This window comes from Barbus barbus (assembly GCF_936440315.1).
Source record: "Barbus barbus genome assembly, chromosome: 7".
NCBI classification, from domain to species: Eukaryota; Metazoa; Chordata; class Actinopteri; order Cypriniformes; family Cyprinidae; genus Barbus; species Barbus barbus.
Window position 1 is genome coordinate 38,552,983 of NC_136735.1, and position 17,689 is coordinate 38,570,671.

General features: G+C 36.8%; 1 protein-coding gene across 1 annotated transcript; it reads left to right on the top strand.

The window, feature by feature from the left end:
* Window positions 1-988: 988 nt before the first annotated feature.
* tmco3 (transmembrane and coiled-coil domains 3) lies at window positions 989-17,168 on the top strand. The gene is made up of 13 exons (XM_079421118.1): window positions 989-1,253; window positions 2,107-2,523; window positions 5,557-5,736; window positions 6,643-6,837; window positions 7,154-7,282; window positions 7,820-7,912; window positions 9,219-9,408; window positions 9,733-9,850; window positions 11,379-11,574; window positions 12,999-13,149; window positions 13,880-13,959; window positions 14,299-14,448; window positions 16,622-17,168. The coding sequence occupies exons 2-13, from the start codon at window positions 2,158-2,160 to the stop codon at window positions 16,733-16,735; spliced, it is 1,962 nt and encodes a 653-aa protein (XP_079277244.1). The 5' UTR covers window positions 989-1,253; window positions 2,107-2,157; the 3' UTR covers window positions 16,736-17,168.
* The last annotated feature ends 521 nt before the right edge of the window (window positions 17,169-17,689 follow it).

Sequence of the window (17,689 nt, forward strand, 5' to 3'; positions counted from 1 at the left end):
ACACTCTCGGGAATGATGGGAGTTGTAGTTTTTACACCTGCGCGGCTTCATAACGACTTCAATCGCTTACAGAACTTATAATACGACATTGATATTAGTGATATAGTCGTAATTAATTACTTAATTATTTGTAGCTACAAAAAAAAAAGAGACTGCTATAAGTAATTATATGGCAGAATTAAACAGCTCAACCTATAAGTTTGAAATAGTTAGTTTCCGCCGTGAAATAAAGGTAATTGTGACTTTTTATCTCACAGTTCATGCTTTTTTCTTGCAATTCCCTAAGTTCATATCTCACCGTTTAAAATTATAAAAAAGATAATTGCGACACTATCTTGTAGTTTCAGTTCAGATTACAAGATACTTGCAAGTTCAGCATTTATATCTTGCCATAAATCAGGATTGTGATATATATACACATAATATCTGTCCCTGCAGCACAGAAGCAGTCATGAGTAACACAGGTATATTTGTAGCAATAGCCAACAATACATTGTATGGATCAAAATTATACATTTCTCTTTTATGACAAAAATCATTAGGATATTAAGATCATGTTCCATGAAGATATTTTGTAAATTTCCTACCATAAATATATCAAAACTTCATTTTTGATTAGTAATATGCATTGCTAAGAACTTCATTTGAACAACTTTAAAGGAGATTTTCTCAATATTTAGATTTTTTTGCTCCCTCAGATTCCAGATTTTCAAATAGTTGTATCTCAGCCAAATATTGTCCTATCATAACAAACCATACATCAATGGAAAGATTATTTATTCAGATGATGTATAAATCTAATTTTTTTGTAAAAACTGACCTCCTGTGGTCCAGGGTCACAAAAATTATTTAATAAAAAAAAAAAAAAAAAAACTTGAGACAAAATCCTAATTAAATTTTAATTGTTTTTATCCTGTTAGATTTCAGTGACGTCTACTCATTATTTCGGAACTTCTTCCAGGCGCAGAATGAGAGAGAACTACAAATCCCACAATGCCCAAGTTATGATCAGAAGTCCATACAGTTCTGTTTTCAGAGCTAATTAAATCTAAAAACACAGCAATGACAGCCAGCGACCCGCGCGACACACAGCAGCGACTAATGTTCGTCGGTCTGCGGTGAAGCTTCGGTGTAGTTTAACGGAGGATGATCGTTACCGGATCTCTCCGCTGTTCTGTCGGGAGCGTCACAAGAGCGCGATTGTTTCCTTCAGTTACCGACTAGTTCTGCCGGTTAACAGCAGCACTTACCAGGTATGAGTTAGTACTCTCTCTCTCTCTCTCTTCTCGCTGATATTATCCTGCAGAATGTGATTGATCGATAACGGATGTAATGACGGTATATATATATATGTAACCGTGAGATTATTAAACATCAACAACACGTCATGGACTGTCTCTGATGCGCATTCTCTGTCAGATTGCATGATTCAACATTTCATTATGTCGGATCTCACGAAACCATATCCTTAATCATGTACTTTTCATTTAGTTGAGCTGTTATGCATTGAAACATTTAATAATATAGGCTTCTGCTGCTCTAAAGTTAATGGTTTAATGGTTTTTAATGGAGTCTCTTCTGCTCATCAAGGCTGTATGTATTTGATCAAAAAATACACAAAAAACTGTAATATTGTGAGATATTATTTCAATTTCTAATATTGGTTTCCTATATGGATATCTGTTAAACTGTAATTTATTTCTGTGATCAAAGCGAGAGTTGTAGGAGCACATTTTTTTCCATTACTTTTGAGATAAACGGTAAAATGGATATAGGCTGGTAATTATTTAAACCAGAGTGTTTGTTATGATAGGACAATATTTGGCAACTATTAGAAAATCTGGAATCTGAGGGTGCAAAAAAATCTAAATATTGAGAAAATCACCTTTAAAGTTGTTCAAATGAAGTTCTTAGCAATGCATATTACTAATCAAAAATGAAGTTTTGATATATTTACGGTAGGAAATTTACTAAATATCTTGATCTTTACTATATCCTAATGATTTTTGTCATAAAAGAGAAATGTATAATTTTGATCCATACAATGTATTGTTGGCTATTGCTACAGATATACCTGTGTTACTCATGACTGCTTTTGTGCTGCAGGGTCAGGTATGAGCATGAGTCGTCTGTGATCTGCAGCGTGTGGATGGGATCATGCGAGCTCTGTGTGCAGTGCTGTGCCTCGCCCTGGTGGCGGCGCTGCAACCCAAACAGCACCCGTGGGTGACGCAGAACTGCAGGCGTCTCTCTTCGCTGCTGTGGCAGAAGCAGTCGGCGGTGCGTAAGCTGAGTGCGGCCGGCGCGGTGCTGGAGCGGGACGAGACGCTGGCGCCGCCCGAGAAGCTCTTCCGCCTTCACACTCTGGAGGTGTTCCAGCGCGAACTCAACGAGAGCGAACTCTCGCTCTTCCAGGCCGCAGAGGGACTGCAGCGCGTGATGAAGGGGAACCTCCGAGACGTGGTCAGCATGAAGGACAACAGCCGACAGAGACTGCAGGCGCTCAGGGAAGCCGCCATCAAGGTGGGTGATAAGGTCATATCCTGCAGGAATCACGCCAACCACAAAATCAAGCCTGTTTTGGGGCCAATAAGATCTTTGCGACCCATTCAGAAATGCCCACCTGAAGGGCAAAACAAGGCTTTCCTTCACTGACCCTCAGTTATTTTGAACTGAGAAACCAAATTTCCCTTGATCTTTTGACATAAGAGGTACTTTAAAAACATCCCGTAAGTTTCAAAACTTTCTCGTTAGTCTAAAAACAGCTCATATTGAAGTCTGCCAAAACAACAGCTTGTGGAATGATCTACTCTATGATGTAATAGTGTGGATAAACCCCGCCCCCGCAGAAGAGGAGAGACATCACTGTCTGTTTAGCCCCGCCCACCAACTACATCACTGCCTGTTTAGCCCCGCCCATGGACTCTACATCACTGCCTGTTTGGCCCCGCCCACCGACTCTACAGCACTGCCTGTTTAGCCCCGCCCACCGACTCTACAGCACTGCCTATTTAGCCCCTCCCACCGACTCTACAGCACTGCCTATTTAGCCCCTCCCACCGACTCTACAGCACTGCCTGTTTAGCCCCGCCCACTGACTCTACAGCACTGCCTGTTTAGCCCCGCCCACCGACTCTACAGCAGTGCCTATTTAGCCCCTCCCACCGACTCTACAGCACTGCCTGTTTAGCTCCGCCCACCGACTCTACAGCAGTGCCTATTTAGTCCCGCCCACCGAATTCAGTTCGCAACAAACATTATTAACCCTTAAGTTGTGTTTTGTTAATTTTGTCCCAGAGAGGATTTTATTTTTCCTTTAAATGCTAAAGTTGGACAAAAACTTACTGACTCACAAGTGTAACAACTTCCCCAAAAACGCTGATAATTTGAGTACTTTTTGGGGATTTTTCCCCCACATTGTTACACCAGTCAAAAATGACTGACCTACATAAAATAGCTTGTAAATGTCTCGTTATGTTTTATATATCGTCTAATCTTGGATTCAGTCTTTTTATCAATTTGTTTTCTTTCAATCAGCACAGGTTTGCGGGGGGTTTTTTTTGAACGAATTATAGGCCTCATTAATCAGAGCTGATTAGAGTAATCATGAACCAGAGCTTATGAAGTTTTTGAGTGAATATTGACAGTTATCCACAAATAATGCCTTTTTCCATTCAAAAAGTGGAAAATCAGTGAGGCCTGCGATCAGTAAGCTCCAAAAAGAAGCACAAAACCTGTGCTAATTGAAAGAAAACAAGTTGACAAAAAAGATTGAATGCAATATTTGGTTATAATAATATAGCGTAACGAAAGATTTACAAGCAATTGTTAAAAGGCTGCTGATGTTTGACGAGGAACACCTAATCAGGTTACCAGATGAACACAGAAATGAATGCAGCATGCAGAGTTGCACATTAAGCATGTTTCTCATTATAAAGAAAATGCTTAACATGAAATTTAACATCACATTTATAATCTGGGCTCATCTGGTGCCTTTATAGCTTGCTTCATTAATAAAGCGTATACTGAGCTTATTACTATTATTACTTTACTTGTTACTCTTTGGCAGCAGTAATTAGTTACATTACTTTTCTTTCACGTCCCACAGAAGTTGCATATCTTCCCCATAAAATTCTTCTAAAATGTTACCAATAATGTATTTCTGCCTCATCATTTGACCAAAAACCACTTTGGATCGCAGTCAGAAGTGATTACAGACACTCAATGGTGATTAATAGTGACGTTTAAGTAAAGGTGTTGTATTAAGCTCATTAATTGTCATGTGTAGCATGAAGCTAATATAATTAAGATTATATTCCATGATGTATTATGAAAAGAAATCATAAAAGTTCATAAGAAAATGTTTAATTCTCTAAAAACATGTTTTACAATTTCTGTCGGGATGAGAGGGATGAGGGCAAGCCGTGTAACGCCAGAGTAAAGTAATGCCACGACATGTGTTCAGATCATCTTTTCTTCTGACAAAATCAAAGTAATGGCAATATTTCCATCCGCTGAATGTAAGCTTTTTCATATTCCAAGCTTGCCTGCTGCTCCGGGGACTTCATGTGTCTGTGCAAGTTGTGAAAATTATGAAAATAAATCTAGGAATTATTGGATTATTGTAAATCAGTATGGTTGAAGCATGGTAAGTTTAAGTAACGAGCTGTTTTATGGATAGTAACTGTAATATTATTACTGGAATTTTATTAGTAATTAATTACATTACTAGTTACTGCAAAAAGTATTGTTATTACTGTAACTAGTCACTAGTAACCAGTGTTGGGGAGTAACTAGGTACATGTAACTAAATTAGGTCATTTAATTACAAAATAAATGCAGTTGTAATTAGTTACAGTTACTGAGAAACAATGTGTAATTAAATTACAGTTACTTATGAAAATGTTAATGATTACAAAGGGAGTTACATCTGATTTAGTACATACAGATTTAATTGAGTGACTGCTTTAATATATGAGACAGCGATGCTTCAGGAGTTTAGGACACATGCTTATTCAATAACTGCTTCCTATTTGGGTTTATATATGCTTTATTTTTTAAGATTAACTTTTTATTTTCCAAGGCATTGTTAGATGCCAGTGTTTCAGTCATAACTGTGCAAAGATTTGATTTCAAAACAGTATCATAGCTACTAAACTATTTCTTGTTATGGTTTTAGATCAGTATTTAATCTCAGAATGATCTCAAAGTAAGTCTGATTTTGTGGTGGCTGTGCTTTAAAATTAAATGATTATAATCTTAATTGAAGTGATGAAGGATTGTGACAGTAATCAGTGTTGAGTTCTGTAAGGTTAACCCTGCCTGCTTTACATGGTTGAAAATGATTGATAGATGAAAACAATAGAAATTTAGAGAAGTAATCAAATGTAATCAGTTACATGACTTTAATATAGTAATTGAAATGGTTACACTACTTATTATATTTTAGATAGGGTAATCTGTAAACTATGACATTTCCAAAGTAACCTTCCCAACACTGCTAGTAACCAGTTACACCCTGAACACTGGTCATGATGAGTACACGTGTCTTTACAGGAGGAGCAGGAGTACATGGAGCTGGTGGCGGCGGAGAAACACCAGCAGGAGGCGCTTAAAGTGGCACAGGATCGCAACAAAACCCTGTCCATGCTGGACGAGATCCTGGAGGACGTGAGGAAGGCTGCAGACCGTTTGGAGGAAGACATCGAGGAACACGCCTTCGACAATAACAAACAGGTGCAGGGCTCGAAACACAGCCGTCGTAGATGAAGAGGAATGCCTCTGAACCTGAAATACAGGTCCATCTGTGATCTATAAACTATCTGTGATACGCTTGACATTGACTGCAAACATCGTGTTATTTGCAGTGATCCTAAATACATTTTACACGTCACACACATCCGTTTTTAGTTGTAAATGTGAGAGAAACGCGTGCACTGTCAAGCCTTGTTTATTTTTAGCACTTCAAACAAAAGAGACTTGCCCTGTCAGATATATGTGTCCCTGCAGCACAACAGCAGTCATGAGTAACACAGGTATATCTGCAGCAATAGACAACAATACATTGTATGGATCAAAATTATACATTTCTCTTTTATGACAAAAATCATTAGGATATTAAGATCATGTTCCATGAAGATATTTTGTACATTTCCTACCGTAAATATATCAAAACTTCATTTTTGATTAGTAATATGCATTGCTAAGAACTTCATTTGAACAACTTTAAAGGAGATTTTCTCAATATTTAGATTTTTTTGCTCCCTCAGATTCCAGATTTTCTAATAGTTGTATCTCAGACAAATATTGTCCTATCATAACAAACCATACATCAATGGAAAGATTATTTATTCAGCTTCAGATGAACCTCAATTAAACAAACTGATGCGTATGACTGGTTTTGTGGTCCAGGGTAACATATTATGTTTTTTAAATACAGAAAATATATTTTTAATCTGATAAATCAAAGAAATAATCAAGATTTAACAGATTATGAAAAGAATCATTATCTGCAGAATTCTCTTTTTACTTCAGTCAGTAACGGTTGAACACCGCTCACGTGTTTCTCAGAAAATATAAACAATCTATCTGTAATAGAGAAGGAATGAGTGTTAGCTGGTGTCCATCTCTCTGTGTGTCCAGATGAAGGGTGTGAACGTGGAGGCCGTCCTGAGGGTGGAGGAGGATGAGGAGGATGGTAAGAGGAAGAACGCCTCAAGGCAGGCGGCCAAAGGCAATCTGGGGCTCAGCATGCTGATCGACTCTCAGAATAACCAGTATGTGCTGACCAAACCTCGCGACTCCACCATGCCTCGCGCTGACCACCACTTCATCAAGGTCAGCGCCTGACCTCTGACCCCTGACCTCTCTCCGAGTGTCCTCACAGGCTCTGCGCTTTCACACACACCGCCGCTCAAAAGTTTGGGATCAGTAAGATTTTTAATGTTTCTTAAAGAAGTTTCTTCTGCTCATCAAGGCTGTATCTAGCAGAAGAGACAAAACATTAAAAATCTTCCTGATCCCAAACTTTTCAACAGCAGTGTAGATGAGAAAACATGAACAAAAACCTTGTTTGGAAAGCAGTCTCGTATGACATTAATGTGCTTATGAATGATTAACTCCATGTGTTTTAACGGTGTGTTTGGTCGCACAGGATCTGGTGTATGTGGTCATGTTATCTCTGCCCTGTGGGTGGCTCTGTACGCTGATGGGACTGCCGCCCATGTTCGGGTACATCATCTGTGGGGTTCTGCTCGGCCCATCGGGACTCAACAGCATCAAAGTGAGCGAGCGACCTCTTCACATACAGTCAGTTATTTGTATCTTTTGCTGTAGTGTGTCAGTAGGAAACATTCATTTAGCCATTAATTGTAATAATCCAGTGAGATGTTTGAGATCATCATCAGTCTGTCTGGAATGACATGAAGAAACAGAACAAACTGAGACTAAATCCAGAAGAACTGTGTCTCTGCTTCAAGAAACCTCCTGCAAAGCTACAGTGCTGTTAAAAGCTTTAGGCACTTGTCTAAAAATGCTGTAAAATGAGCATTCTGTCAAAAATAGATTTTCTTTATCAATTAACTTTATTAACTAAATGAAATCAACATTTGTTGTGAGCATCCTTTGTGTTTAAAGCAGCTTTTGTCCTCGGTGCACTTGAGCAGAGTTTCTCAGGAGCTTTAATTAATGGCTAAATGACTGACACACTACAGCAAAAGAGAAATAACTGACTTCAGACCATGTTTATGTGCTGGAGATACTCGTGTTTGATGGTTTTGTCCAGCGCTGTGTGATTCTGTGTGTTCTGTTCCTCCTGCAGTCTATGGTTCAGGTGGAGACGTTAGGAGAGCTGGGCGTGTTCTTCACTCTTTTTGTGGTCGGTCTGGAGTTTTCACCTGAACGCCTCCACAAGGTAAGCTTCAGAAAAGAGCATATGCAGTTCAGTGTGCTGTGTGGTGTGAGAGTCAATATGATGGAGAGGCCTCTGGTGGCTATCAGGCGGAAGGCCACAGACCGGATTCCTGACATATGACTAGTCTCTGCTTCTTATGCACTGTATTTAATCAGTTGAGCCCAATCTGATATGAATATTAAAGGTAATGTGAGGCCATTATTATTTTTACATTTAGACACCCATGTAAGATACTGTATGAGGGTTTAGGGTTTCGCTCTTGAAGTCTGGATTTTTATATTTTGCTTAAAATAAGCATCTACTAAAAACTAAATCAATATACGCTACCAGTCAGAAGGTTTTGAACTGTGAGATTTTTAATGTTTTATAAAGAAGTCTCTTCTGTTCACCAAGCCTGCATTTATTTGATCCAAAATACAGCAAAAGCAGTAACATTGTGAAATATTTGTGAAATACTATTTAAAATAACAGCTTTTTTTGTTGCAGCCTAGAATGAGACTGCTGGCCAGAGGAGAACGGCTCACTATTTCCCTGTTTAATACTGAAAAGCTGCTTTGACACAGTCTGCTTTGTAAAAAACACTGTATAAATAAAGGTGACTTGACTTCTATTTGAATATGTGTTAAACTGTAATTGATTGCTGTATTTCCAGCATCATTACTCCAGTCTTCAGTGTCACATGATCTTCAGAAATCATAATAATATACTGATTTACTCAAGAAACATTGTAACATTATACTCTATACCATTCAAAAGCTTGCTTTTTTTTGAGGAAAGAAATGATAGAAATTAACACTTTTATTCAGCAAGGATGCTTTAAATTGATCAAAAGTGATGATAAAGACATTTATAATGTTACAAAAAATGTATTTCAGATAAATGCTGTTCTTCTGAACTTTCAATTCATCAAAGAAACCTGAAAAAATTGCTGTTTTCAACATAATACTGATAATAATCAGAAATGTTTTTTGAGCAGTAAATCAGTATATTATTATGATTTCTGAAGGTCATGTGACACTGAAGACTGGAGTAATGATGCTGAAAATACAGCTGCAGATCACAGAAATACATTACAGTTTAACACATATTCACATAGAAAACAGATATTTTAAATAGTAAAACTATTTCACAATTTTCCTGTTTTTGTTGTATTTTGAATCAAATAAATGCAGGCTTGGTAGCAGAAGAGACTTCTTTAAAAACATGAAAAGTCTTACTGTTCAAAAACCTCTGACTGGTAGTGCAGATGATTGAAATGCAGTCATGATGAGCAGAAAGTGAGCTGGTAATGGTTGTTGGTGTTCAGGTGTGGAGGATCTCGCTGCAGGGCTCTGGGTATCTGAGTCTGCTGATGGTGGTCGCTGGACTGGTCTGGGGTCAGCTGCTGGATCTCCAGCCCACACAGACCGTCTTCATCTCCAGCTGTCTGTCTCTCTCCAGCACTCCGCTGGTGTCTCGCTTCCTCGCCGGAGCATCCAGAGGAGAACCCAAGGAGGGTGAGGCATGAGACGTACAGCTGGTGTGTGTGGTTTTGTGAGAAATGAGGACATAAATGTGTATAATGACACAGGTATTAGAAGGTGAAGGTGACTTTTCAGGACATTGCCCCATGTCCCCACTTTTCAAAACACTTATAAATCATACAGAGTGAGTTTCTTTGAGAAAGTAAAAATACACAGTTTCCTGTAAGGAGCAGGTTTAGGAGTAGGGTGATAGAAAATGCAGTTTGTTCAGTATAAAAACCATTACGCCTATGGAGAGTCCCCATAAAACATGAAAACACAACGTGTGTGTGTGTGTGTGTGTGTGTGTGTGCGCAGGTGAGCTGGACTACAGCAGTGTTCTTCTGGGGATGCTGGTCATGCAGGATGTGCAGCTCGGTCTGTTCATCGCTGTGATGCCTACATTCATTCAAGGAGCAAATGGAGACGTGGACAGGTGAAGCAGCTAATCAATCACTGACGGTTACAGGATGAGGATTAACATGAAGGAACGGATCTCACTATCACTGTAACACAGAGACCATGTTCAGGACAGAACAATATTATTGTGTCTAGTTCAGGTCATATTTCACCTTAAAATGAAAAGAAATGATGGAGAAAATATTTATTAAATATATGTACACTAGTGACCAGAAGTTTGAAATAATTGAGATTTTTTAAATGTTTTTAAAGAAGTATCTTCTGCTTACCCAGGCTGCATTTGATAGTGATATACTACCATTCAGAAGTTTGGGTTCATTACAATTAAAAAAGAAAGAAAGAAATTAATACTTCATCAAGGACACATTAAACTGATCAAAAGTGCCAGGAAAGACATTTATAATGTTACAAAAGATTTCTGTTTCAAATAAATGCTGTTCTCTTGAACTTTCTATTCATCTGTGAATCCTGAAAAATAAAACGTATCACAGTTTCCACAAAAATATTGTGCAGCACAACTGTGTTCAACATTGATAATAATCAGAAATGTTTGTTGATCAGTAAATCAGTATATTATTATGATTTCTGAAGATCATGTGACACTGAAGACTGGAGTAATGATGATGAAAATACAGCTGCAGATCACAGAAATACATTACAGTTTAACACATATTCACATAGAAAACAGCTGCTTTACATTAGAATAATATTTCATAATTTTTTACTGTATTTTTGATCAAATAAATGCAGCCTTGATGAGCAAAAGAGACTTCTTTCAAAAACATTAAAACACAAACTTTTGGTTGGCAGTGTGTTTATTGAATGAACAATATTTGCATAAATAAAGTGAAACATGTAAAGAATTAAGTTTAAATCTTACATTTAAAAATAAATTATTTTTAAAATTAAAGCTTCAGTCTGTAACCTTTTTTGTTTAAAAATGATCTGAAATCAGTTTTTGAGCAAGTGCATAAACAGCCAGTGTTCAGAACTATCTCAGATCTCTTTACCTTAACCTGATTCACAACGGTAAGCTTATTATGATAATGTTTTCTAATGTTTTGAGTGGTACTGGTAGGCTTTCGTGGGGGATTCGAGCATGCTGCCGCGTCATTACGTCACGTTCTCATGTTAGAATAGAAAAGGGTCCTGTCTAAACTGTTGCTGTAAAATTAGAAGCACACTATTCCCTAGAATATCATTCTATTTTGTACTCATGAAAATGACTAAAGTAGTCAAACCTGTTCATTAGAAGGGTGTGCCAATACTTTTGGCCTTTTAGTGTAAAAATCAAGTATCAATCATAAGTATCAAGTTTTGAAAAAAAAAAACAATTCATGAAGTTGTATTTTTGGAGTCACAATAAGATGGAAAATAGCAATAAATACATTTTCTGATGTCTCTTTATGGTTTTCCCATTTTTAGGGTTAAATTGTCAAAATACAAAAAAAATGTGAATGGTCATTTGACTGTCTGTGACTGTGGGCTGAAATATGAATATATGTTTATGTTTGATGTATATATATGTGTGTGTTTGTGGGCAGCGTGCTGATGGGAACACTGCGTGTGCTGGTTCTGCTGGCTCGGGTTCTGGTGTCGCTGGCGGCCGTGTTGCTGATGTGCTGGATGCTGCGCTCTCATCTGGTCGGTCCCTTCTACAGGAAGCTGCATGCAGAGAGCAAAGGGAACAAGGAAATACTAGTGCTGGGCACCAGTGCCTTTGTGTTCCTGATGCTGACGGTGAGCAAAAAATTAAAACATTTGACCAATTCACGATTTTTAACTAGTCAACTTGAAAATGTAACTACAACATGATTCAAGTAACTTCTTCTTTAAGAACCCTCTAGTTAAAGAAATTCTATTGCAAGTGCAGCACACATGAAGCTGTCAACATGATGTAAATGTTACACAAATCACTTGTTAAAGATGCATGAATTACAACTACATCTTGTACAAACTTGTCTTGACCCTGCAGCACAAAAGCAGTCATGAGTAGCACAGGTATATCTGTAGCAATAGCCAACAATACATTGTATGGATCAAAATTATACATTTCTCTTTTATGACAAAAATCATTAGGATATTAAGATCATGTTCCATGAAGATATTTTGTACATTTCCTACCATAAATATATAAAAACTTCATTTTTGATTAGTAATATGCATTGCTAAGAACTTCATTTGAACAACTTTAAAGGAGATTTTGTCAATATTTAGATTTTTTTGCTCCCTCAGATTCCAGATTTTCTAATAGTTGTATCTCAGACAAATATTGTCCTATCATAACAAACCATACATCAATGGAAAGATTATTTATTCATGATGTATAAATCTCAATTTAAAAAAACTGACCCTTATGACTGGTTTTGTGGTCCAAGGTCGCATATGTTCAGAAATCATCGGAATCGGCCGATAATGGCTTTAAATGTAAATATAGGCATCGGGCCGATATGAAAAGAGGAATTATCTTGCTGATAAGAGGAATAACTCGCATGTGATCAGGGTGTGCTAGTGATTAGATCACATCAAAAGTGTGGCTCATTCTTGAAGCAGAGTTTTGCCTGAATAATGATTAGATTCACTGTTTTGGATCACTGCTTTTAATCTGAGAATGCATGTACAGCATGTAAATCTAAAAGATTTACAACTCTTTTGCTTTAGATCATCTTCAAATGTTAAATTTTAAAATAAAATGTTAAGGTCACCGCTGCATTTTTCAGGGAAAAAAATGCAGCGATTGATTTATAATAATAATTATATAATTTATTTTCAAAATTTCAATGTACTGTCATTATAAAAGGACTTCATTATTGTTTATTTAATTCTAAGTTCTTGTTAAAAACTAACCAAAATTAAAAATAATTTGCTTTTAATTTTCACACAGGAGAGACTTGGTGTTGTTTCCAAACAAATGGAAATATATCGGTATCGGCCAAAATGAGTTGAAAAATATCGGCATATGATATCGGCAAAAATCCAGTATCGTGCATCAATTTCTATTCAGAATTGTGATTCCTTGATTTCTACAAAACAAATTGTGACAAAATATTAAGTTCTAATTCATCGATAAAATCTGAAAAATCGCCCAGCCGTAGCGGCTCGTGATCAGAGCGTGCCGGAGCGTCGCTGTCCTCAGGTTTAATCTCGTAGCGCTCATGTTTCAGGTGACTGAGTTCATGGACGTGTCGATGGAGTTGGGCTGCTTTCTGGCGGGAGCGCTGCTCTCCTCACAAGGTCACATGGTCACCACTGAGGTCATGAGCTGCGCTGAACCAATCCGAGACTTCCTAGCCATCATCTTCTTTGCATCGATTGGTGAGTGGAGCTGTGAATTATGATGATAAATAACTGCATAATGGGATTACCTTTAGTCCTGTCTCAAATGTATGTTTTAGTTATTATTATATTTAGTCATTGTTGTTCTGTTTTTGTTTATTCGAGTTTTAGTCGACGAAATGTCTGAGCATTTTAGTCAGGTTTTATTTAATGAAATCTTATTCATATTTGCATCATGCTGTATAATGGTTAAACTGATAAAAATGATTTTTGCTCAAAATTATAATCGAGGTATTGCACTTTCACCAATAAACACAAATCAATAGAATGTGAACTCATGCACATGGTTTATTTGACCTTATCTAGTGTAATGATATATTAGAGGCTATTTATTATAGAAATTAACATCAAAGACTCTCTCGGTCTACATTATGAAAACTGGTAAAACAAACAAAAACTATTATATATTCCTAATAGTAATTCCAATAACTCTATAATGTTTAATAATAATAATGTTTCTCTATTAAAACAACAGCGTTTGAGTAAGTGCATTTATTCAGAAACCACAATCGCAGACAATATAGTCGAGATCTGATGACAGAACACAGACCGGCTCAATTATGATGCTTTCATTGAGATCGCTAAACTCCAGCTTGCTTTTCAGTGTTTCAGATCATAACTTCTGCAATAAAGAGCGAGCGCATGGTTGCCAGAAAGGAACACTACCGCAGCAGCGCTCTGATTATCTGATGTCTGTTGTCTTCCGCAGGGCTGCACGTGTTCCCGACCTTCGTCCTGTATGAGCTGACCATCCTGCTGGTCTTGACCTTCTCACTGGTCATTATGAAGGTAGCCTTCTTCATATCAGACTCATTTCTTTCCATTAGGGGTGTAACGGTTCACAGTATTCACGGTTCGGTTTGATACGACACAGTGGTGTCATGGTTCACTCATTGGTTATGTCGAAATGTTGGAAATATTTCTGTTTTAAACCATGAAGGCAAGCCAATGGAACGTCTTAATCTCAGTCAAATCACTAATGACGGAGCCTTCGGCATCTGACGACGAATGGTTGGGTTTGTAATGCGTCCTGAACTGAAAGCCTCGCCCTGAAGGGTTCAATACGAATGTGTGTATCGTTACACCCCTGCTTTTCATGGATGTGATGTTCTGATGTTGTGTTGTCAGTTCATAATGGCGATGGTGGTTCTGTCGGCCATTCTTCCTCCGGGATCGCGTCACATCCGCTGGCTGGTGTCCGCCGGACTGGCGCAGGTCAGCGAGTTCTCCTTTGTTCTGGGCAGTCGCGCGCGTCGGGCCGGCATCATCTCTCGAGAGGTCAGTGATCTCTTGCTGCATTCTTCTGATGTCTGCTTCTCTCTCATTGCTCCCAGAAAGCTGTCAGTGTTGGATCTAGAGATGCAGCAATACAGTTAGTCCACGGTTCAATACGCACCTCGGTTTTCAACCACGGTTCGGTTCTGATCGCGTGGCACATCAGAGTGTTTTTGCAACAAATTAACAACAAAAAACTCCTCTAAATCTCTGTACACTGGAAAAAGCGTGGATTATTATATATCTGCTTAACATTTCTTTTGAGAGGTATTATTTTTTCTGATTTGGTCCCAAAATAGGATGGATTGGTCATTATTGAGCGCTTTAAACACATGTAATGTGTGTTTCATTCATACTGGACACCAGAGGGCGCCCTCGAGCTGAAAATCCACATATGCATCACAGAAGTAATAGAACTGATGATGTTCCAGGAAATCCCTAATATGAACAAAGACATCGCTCTCGCTGTAACTGAATGAAAAGCAGATGTAACGTCAAATGTTGTGAATGATGACAATATATGGTTCATCTGTGTTTTTCAAGACATCTTTGGTATTTTCATAATGATTAAGTATATTTGTAAGCCATTTCTAATCATATAGCCTTATAGAATATACAGTATAGAATATTTTCTATCTCATTCTGTGATGAAGCCACATCAGATCACTAAAGGAAGTTATTTCAAACACTCGACTGATGTTGTGTAGTAAAAACAAGTTATAATGATCTCTTTTGTTGCACGGCAGGTTTATAAAGGCTTATCATTGCATGTCATTACAAGAGAAGATGCTCTGCGTGTGTTGCTTTTTCAGATATAAGCATAGAGGCATTTCCTCATCTCAGCACGTGAATAAAACAAGAAATAAAACACACGTATATTATTTAATCGCAAAACCGAAAAACCACAATTCACGAGCACGTATTGAACTGTGGATGTTGTACCGAGCGGTTCGATATTATATTGAGAACTGTGACATCTCTAGTTAGAACACTGGCTTTATTCAGACAGGCACTGAAAAATCTGTATATATCTGTATAATCAACACTTTTTAGTAGGTTTGGGAATCAAAAATCAATTCCAATTCCAGAATCGGATACTTGTTGTAAAATTTAAATTTTGGTAACACTTTACAAAAGTTGTCATTTGTTAACATTAGTTAATGTATTAAGTAACATGAACAAACATGATCAATACATTTATGACAGTATGTGTTCATCTTTGTTAATGTTAGTTCATAAAAACACAGTTGTTCATTATTAGTTCACGGTGCATCAACTAATGCTAACAAACACAACTAGTGGTTTTAATAATGCATTAGTAAATGCTGAAATTAACATTAAGATTAATAAATGCTGTAGAAGTATACTTCATTCTTAGTTTAAGTTGTTAATGAACCTTATTGTAAAGTGTTACCAAAAGTCTTGTTATTGTTAATTAAAACTATTAAAAATAATTTTTGTTAATTGAAATAGAGCTGAAATAAAACATAAATATTAGACAAAACTTTGAAAAATCAAAATGACACATTTTAAGTTTAAGCTAAAACAAAAACTGAAATATGAATCAATTAAAGCTAAATTGGAATATAACAAAAACTAATAAAATTGACAGAAGCACATAACAGAATGATTAAAAGCTAATTCTAAAAATGAACTATAAAACTATAATAGTTGTTGTTTTTTTGCCTCACAATGTTTTCCATTTCTTTCTTGTTTTATTTTCATTGCTGTGTAGTCCTGTTGTGTCTTGTGTAGTGTATAAGATTAATATATATATATATTCCAACAAGAAAACAAAACTATAATACTATATAAATAATACTAAAATAATAAAACGTTTTGTATCATTGAGATACTGTTTTTTAAATATATTTTCTGTTTTCATTTCAATTTTAGTAAAAGTTTTTTTGTTTGTTTGGTTCATCTTATGTCAGACAGAAAGTTTAAGCCAAATATTGTTTAAAAGTTTTATTTTTAATGTGTTTTGTCATGTTTATTAGTTTTTAAATGTCTGTAGTTTTGATTAATTTTATTTCAGTTTTAGTTATTTTAGTACATCAATGAAAAATGTTGAAAATAATGTTTTTAATATTTTTACTTTAAAGTACTGAAAATGTTGATTTTTTCAGTTTTATTTGACTCTAATAACCCTAAGTTCCTCTGTTGTTCCTCACAGGTGTATCTGCTGGTTCTCAGTGTCTCCACCTTAAGTCTCCTCCTCGCTCCGGTCTTATGGAGAGCCGCTACGCTCAAATGCGTCCCGCGGGCCGAGAGAAAACCGCTCACCTGAGCTGCGTTACGCGGCTCACATTAATGCATCATATTGATGACAAACAGAAGGGCAGGGCATTAATATAATAAATATTTCCACAGTAATGAAAGAAAAGGGCACAGCTTGCGAAAGAAAGACTTTGGTTTTATAACATGTCATCATGTCTGTTATAATATGTTATATATGACCAAACGTTATTTATTTGTGTAATACGTGCCTTGACATGAGCTGATGTCAGCAGAAGAGCCAAAGAATGCACCTGTTATGAAGCAAAGCGGCTCGGATGTCTGTAGATGTAGATATACGAGTTCACAGCAGAAGCTTGACCGCAGTCATTCATGATTCATGCTCAAGGGGGCAGTTCTTTAAACTGAATTAATCATAGACATAACTGGAATATTCTGAATCATTTCTCTGGACTGTTGATTGAAAAAATAAAATGACAAACTTCCCTTCAGTTGTTGAGGGTTTTCTTTATTTGTTAGGTGCAAGATATGAGATTTTTGTGTATTTGCACACATGCATGGTCAGAAACAGCAAACACACATTATGTGATGATAAAACAATAACAGTGACATACTAAAACAATCTTACACATCATCAAAGGAGCAGCCAGATATACAATAGATAGATGATTGATCGATCTGTACTGTAATGATCACCAACAAAGAAGCCCAAGTAGATGTTGACTGAATGTCTAGATCACTTGTTTTAAAAGCTTTCATCCAGTAATAAAAGTAAATATGCACTCTAAAACAAATCCGTAACATTTACAGTAAAAACCAGCAGCTGTGGTTGCTCAAATTCTACTGTAAAAAATACAGTAACATAATTTTAGGTGTTATGGTTTTAACTTAAACTTACAGTTAAATGTAATTTCATTAGCTGATATAATGTTAATGTGCCGATCTATTAAAGTACTGAAATCTGTTTTGTAGCTTTGAGATACACTGATAACCACCCAATACAGGT